The 6,099-nt window shown below is 61.6% G+C and overlaps 1 protein-coding gene across 1 annotated transcript; it reads left to right on the top strand.

The window, feature by feature from the left end:
- Positions 1-1,860: 1,860 nt before the first annotated feature.
- Positions 1,861-5,397, top strand: ZDHHC16 (zinc finger, DHHC-type containing 16). Its single transcript, XM_010290104.1, is given in 11 exon segments — positions 1,861-2,097; positions 2,312-2,506; positions 2,749-2,837; positions 3,038-3,066; positions 3,272-3,370; positions 3,373-3,398; positions 3,626-3,673; positions 4,266-4,351; positions 4,662-4,785; positions 4,860-4,930; positions 5,283-5,397. Coding segments are annotated over 11 exon segments (1,119 nt in total).
- The last annotated feature ends 702 nt before the right edge of the window (positions 5,398-6,099 follow it).

Here is a 6,099-nt window from a genome sequence, read left to right as displayed (position 1 = left end):
AGGGCCCTGGCTGTGGCTGGGGTAGAGCCAAATCTAAGGTTCCCCCTGTCGTGACGTTGCCTGTGGTCTTGGCTGTGCTGGTGGTTCCTGTCCCGTCCCATCCCTGTGGGCTCAGTGCCCCATTGGGATGTGGGGAGCGCTGTGGGCAGAGTGAGGGCTGGACCCCCAGTGTCTGACTGGGCCAAGGAAGGTGCATGGCTCTGCTGGAGCCTTGTCCCTGTGGCTGTGCCGCTGTCTGCAGGCAGGTACTGGGGGACAGAGAGGGGGTTTGGCTCTTGCCCCAGCAGTATGGGCAAGCTGGCTGCCTGCCCTGTGGGCTCCCTGCTCAGCAGCCACCAGCTGTCATAGGCAAGGATACCTCTTTGATCGGAGCTGGCAGCCTCAGGGAGGGGAGAGCCAGCTAGGTCAGGAGGTGCTGTGTGTTTGGAGGGGACCCCAAGACCTGCTGCTGGCTGCAGCATTTTGCCTCTTACCCCACTGACAACATGGGGATGGGTGCCACCCAAAGGCTGCACAGCAGAAAGTTGTTACTCCGCTTCATACCTGATGTGTTTCAGAGGGAACTCCTTGGCAGAGTGAAGGGAAAATGTGGGGAAGGGGGTGGCACTGGGGTTTGCATACCCCACCTCCCCCTTACCAGGGTACAGGAAACCTAGGCAGGAGCCATGCCTGTGACCTGAGGTGGGCTGGTGGGTCTGATGTCCTTGTGTCCAGCTGCTTCCAGCCTTGGGTTCAGCCTCACACTCATCTGGCAGGGCAGAGGCGGGGAGCCCAGCTCCTTTGGACAGCTCATCTGGATGCTGCAGCCCCTTACTCTCCCTGCTGCTGCCCAAGGGCTGTGCAGTGAGTATGGCAGCACGGGGAGCCAGTGTCTGCTGGAGGAACACTGTGGTGTGGCACCGCTGCCTGGCACTGTGCCGAGGCGAGTGCTAGGCCCAGGCTCAGAATGTGCCTTGGCAGGACCCCGGGGCACCCTCACCGCTTAATATTGATGCACACTGCCTGCACGCAGGCCAGGGGGCCCCAGCATTGCAGATCGTTTTTCTGGCTGTTGGGCCAGCTCGGGTTCCTCCTCACTCCCGGCACAGCTCTCGGGTGGGATGAGAGTCTCAGCAGGCAGGGGAGCACTGCACAGCATTGCCTCAGCCCCTGGACTGCCCCTTCACTGGTGCACGGCTTTGTCCGAGGTGGATCCAGGCGGGGGGAAGGAGGACTTGTTGGGGCTCTCGGAGTGGGGCTGCTGGGGGTTGGGAAAGGTGCAGGGTGGCCTCTGCAGCTTGGTCCAGAGATTGAGGTGAAGGGAAGTAGCATCCAGGCCTGCTTTTGGGTGTGAGGAGAGGTACTAGGGGAAGAGGGGTAATCCTGGCCCAGGTCATCTGCATACATCTTGTGTGGGTTCCCCTGTTCCCAAACCTGTTGGGATGGGATGGGTCTGCAATCATCCCTGGAACTGGCCCAGAATCATGGATGCTCGTCCCTTCTCTGGTTTCCTCAGAGTCAGACTCTCCATGTCGCTCCCCCGGCCCCCTCCCTGCCAGGAAAGACGAGATGGGACCAGAGAGCATTTGAGCCCAGACGCTGAGGGGCCTGTGCCCCCTGCTCCACACAGAGAGCCGTCCCAGTGACAGTGGCCTCCCGGCCTCCAGGAGTCAGGGCTCAGCTCCCCCTGCTCTGCATCCTTGTGCAGGACGAAGGAGAGGCCCCTGCCCTGCTGTGCAGGCAGGCGTCCGGTGGAGTCAGTGCAGGGAGCTGTGTGACCAGCATCAGCACGTCCGGGAGGGAAGACCCTGAGGGACAGCCAGGCAGAAGGGTGGCCTGCCCACGCTGAGCTCCTCTTCCTCAAGGCGTGGTGTGGCAGGGATGAGGAGCTGGCAGCGGATGTTTGCGGCGGTGATGCGCCTGCTCCTCAAGTGCCTGCGGCTGGGCCGGCGGCGGCGGTTTAAGCTGGTGCGGCAGGCGGAGCAGCTGTGGCACTATGGGCACCTCTGCCTCCACTCCCTGCTCTACAACTCCTTCACCAACAGCGATGTGGTGCTTGACTCTCTCTTTGAGCCCATCTACTGGCTGGTGGACCATGTCACCCGGTGGTTTGGCGTGGTGAGTATTCTCACTGGGCAGTGGGGTACCCAGCTCTGGGGGCTGCGGTGAGCATGCTGCTGGGGCAACTGAGTCTCAGGGCTGCCTGTGCTCTAGGCAAGAAGGGAGTGGGCACCTCAGTGTGTGGTTCAGGTTGGTTTCCTGTGGCTGTACCCTGCCTGTGCCTGTCCCCAGTACCCTGCCCACTCTGGTGACCCAGACTGCTTTCCCATAGGTGTTTGTGGCACTGGTGATTGGGCTGACAAGCTCCATTGTGGCCATCGTGTACATCTGCCTGCTGCCCCTCATCCTGCAGACCTACACGCCTGCCTGGATCTGCTGGCACCTTGCCTACGGACACTGGAACCTCATAATGATTGTCTTCCACTACTACATGGCCATCACCACTTCGCCTGGGCACCCACCTCAGGTGAAGCCCCAACCAGCAGCACAGCCTCTCCCAGTTGGGCACTGCGGAGCAGTTATGGCCCATCACTGGGAACAGCTACAGCAGCGCAGTGGCATCGCTGCAGGAGGCTTCCTCCAGATCAGGCAGCTATGCTGGGCAGCGCGGGTTGTGGAGGTGGGGGGGTCACAGGGGATGCGAGGAGCCTGGGGAGCAGGGCCTGGTGCAGGGCTTGGGTGCACAAATCTGTTCTGACCTGTGTGCAGGCCAAGGACGATCTCACCGGCGTCTCCATCTGCAGGAAATGCATTGCCCCCAAGCCAGCTCGCACCCACCACTGCAGTATCTGCAACAGGTAGGGCTCCCTCCCTCTGCCCACTGCAGCACTTGGGGCGGCCTCCAGGACCCCTCTCCTTTTCCCCCCGCTGCACTGCAAGACTGGGGCCCCTTCCTCCTCTGCTCTGCCACCTTCTTGCCTCGCCTGTCATACCTGCCCCCTCCCAGACACAGAACTTGTGCTGGCACTGACACAGGTGCTGCTCTCCTCCCATCCAGGTGTGTGCTGAAGATGGACCACCACTGCCGTATCCTTCTGCAGTACTAACCCACGGCACTCTTCTGGGGGGAGCTGGCTCTGCTTCCCCCTTCTCTCCCTGCCCTACTCCTCTCCTGAGTCAGCCAGCACAGGGAAGGGTGCTGGGGGCCAGGCCCAGAAGAACCACGCTGGTCCCTGGGGTGGGTTTGGACCTGCGGTCTGTCACGGTTACATACCTTTAACCGCAGAGGCAGCCTGGCTAAACAACTGTGTGGGACACTACAACCACCGCTATTTCTTCTCCTTCTGCCTGTTCATGACCATGGGCTGCATCTACTGCAGCATCAGCGGCTGGGTCGGGATGCCTACGCAGCCATTGAGGTGAGCAGGCAGGCCCCTGCCCTCGTACTGCCATGCACCAAGGCTGCCTGGCCTCCCCAGGCTGAGCTTGCAGAACAAGGCTGGGCCAGGCCTGGCCTTCTAGTGACTTTGCTTCCCCTCTCCCTCCTCCTGTGAGGTCCCCAGCTGTCCTGGTCCTATGAGGGGTCAGGGGGAAGGGCCCTCTCCTCTGAGACAAGTAACTGGTACCCTGTTTTCCATCCCCCTAGAGAATGAAACTGCTTGAGAAGGAGAGACTGCAGGTGGCTGCCAATCAGGTGGGACATCCCTGGCCCCCAGCTGCTCCAGGCAGTGTGGAGCAGAGCTGCCCTGCAGGCTGGGTCCTGCTTGTGGCCCTGCTCCCCAGGAGCACCCCACAGCCAGAACCAGCCCCCGCGCTCCTCTCGTGTCAGAGAGCTGGGGCTGGCCGGGCAGCTCTGCTATGGGCACTGCCTCCAGCAAGCTTGGGGTCTGCTTCCCTGTGCACCCGGCTTCCAGGGGCTTTGGCTGGTGGCAGCTGCTTGGCATGTGCTGCTCAGGCACTGCTCTCGTGGGGAAGCTGCAGCAGTGCGTACGCATCTCGCCCAGAGCATCAGCTGTGGTGTGGTGCGGTGTCCTGACCAGTCCCATGGCTGCTCCCTGCCCCCTTACTTCCAGCCCACTGCTTCTCACCATGTGCCAGCCCTCAGGTGTCTGTCTCATGGCTGTCTGCGGCTGCCTCCCCAGCACCCTGGCTGTTGCGTTGGTTCCAGCTGCAGTCCTCTCTAGCTGTCCGAGCTCTGCATCAGTGAGAGGCACAGCAAGTCCCCCTTGTCTGGCTTCAAGCCATAAAGCAGTTTGGGTAATTCGCCCGCTCTGGTCCTTTTTCAGACATACTACCAGACCCCACCACCCACCTTCTCCTTCCGCCAGCGAGCTTTCCACAAGAGCGTGGTCTACCTCTGGGTCCTGTGCAGGTAAGGAGGCCCAGGGGCTGGGAGCGAGGGGACTGGGAGCGAAGGGACTGGGGGAAGCAGCGTGCAGCCCCCTGCCCTGGGACATTGCTCACCCTCTACCTTCCCAGGGCTGGCCTGACTTGCTGTGGCGCAAATGTCCCTGCCAGCTCTTAGGCCACAGAGGAGAGATTTCGTGTCTCTGTCATGAGGGATTAGATGAGCTGACCCACCTACACAGCTGGAGGTGCAAGGAGGCAGCCTCAGTCCCCCACAGCTGCAGCACCAGGGAAGGCAGGCCTGGGTGCAGCCTGCTGTCCCTTGCTGTCCCCAGCTCGGTTGCATTGGCCCTGGGTGCCCTCACACTGTGGCATGCCGCCCTCATCACTCGTGGGGAAACCAGCATCGAGAGGCACATCAACAAGAAGGAGAAGCAGAGGCTACAGAAGAAAGGCAAGGTGAGCGCAGCCCGCGGCGCGGGAGGGCTGGCCAGGGCAGAACCAGATGTCATGTGCGTCTCCCCGGCCTGCAGGTCTTCAGGAACCCCTACAGTTACGGCAGCTGGGATAACTGGAAGGTGTTCCTGGGTGTGGATGTGCCAAGGTAAAGCCCTGGGGAAACCCCTGCCCGGGATGATTGTGGCTCAGCAGCACATGGGGATGCTGGGACAGAGCAGGACAGCGAGTGTCCCATGCTGTGTGCTGCTCTGGGCTTTGCAAGGTACGGAGGACCTAGGCATCAGCTGCCTTGTGGCTCCAGACCCTGCCTGGTGGCAAGCTCTGGCATACCCAGCAGCCCTTTGTCAAGAGAGCCCTGGCTGAGAGCCCGGCCATCGTGGCAGCTCAGGGACTCAGGCTTACATCTCTCCCTGGTGCTGGCAGCCCTGGCTCAGCTCTGCAGAGCTGAGAAGCACTGAGATGAACTTTCTGCTGCAGCCTCATTCCTCTCCCCACAGGCACTGGCTCACCCGCGTCCTGCTGCCCTCTCCTCACCTGCCCCACGGGACGGGCCTGAGCTGGGACCTGCCTCCCTGCGTGACTGAGCAGCATGCACCGCTCCTGGCCATCTGAGGCCTGGGTGCTGCAGACGTCCCTTCCCCCAGGCAGAGGACCGCACAAGGGACTGCACAGGGGACCTGCTCCACCACTGCAGCTCCCTTTGGCCCAAGTGCCAAGGTGGGTGCTGGCACACAACCACTGACCAGAGCCAGAGCCACAGACAACTGTTTGGACAGTGTTGGTGCCTGGATACCTGCGCTCTCGGCTCCTCGGTGGCTGCAGGCAGCCCTGCAGGAAAAGCAGCAGAGCTGTGGCTCACTGCTCGAGCTGAAGGTGCTGCCCTTGCTAGTGCAGGTATGGGCCGGCATGCAGCCCAGCTCAGCTCTCCAGCAGGGCTGGGTGCAGAGGATGGCACCCCTGCTCCCCAGGCACTCCCCAGGAGCCTTTTTAGGACCATCCAATAAAAATTTGGGTTTTTTAAGGGAGCCTGAGTCTTTTCCCTGGAGAGGAGCATAGAATTCTGAGGGCAGGGGAAGAAAGGGACCCCATGACTTCCCAACTTAGAGTAAGGGCCTGTAACCAGCAGCACCTTTAACTACAAACATACAGAAGGGCGCTGAGGTCCCAGCCTGGGACGCATGGAGACCCCTTCAGCATTACCAAAACAGATATATTTATTCCTCTGGCACATGGGTTGCCACACGCTGTACGCGTGCGCCCAGGCCTGCCCTCTCCACCCACACGTGGCGAGTCTGTCCATCACTGTCCCTGGCT

This window comes from Phaethon lepturus, unplaced genomic scaffold (genome assembly GCF_000687285.1).
Source record: "Phaethon lepturus isolate BGI_N335 unplaced genomic scaffold, ASM68728v1 scaffold32636, whole genome shotgun sequence".
Lineage (NCBI taxonomy): Eukaryota > Metazoa > Chordata > Aves > Phaethontiformes > Phaethontidae > Phaethon > Phaethon lepturus.
This window is presented reverse-complemented; position numbering and strand designations above follow the sequence as displayed.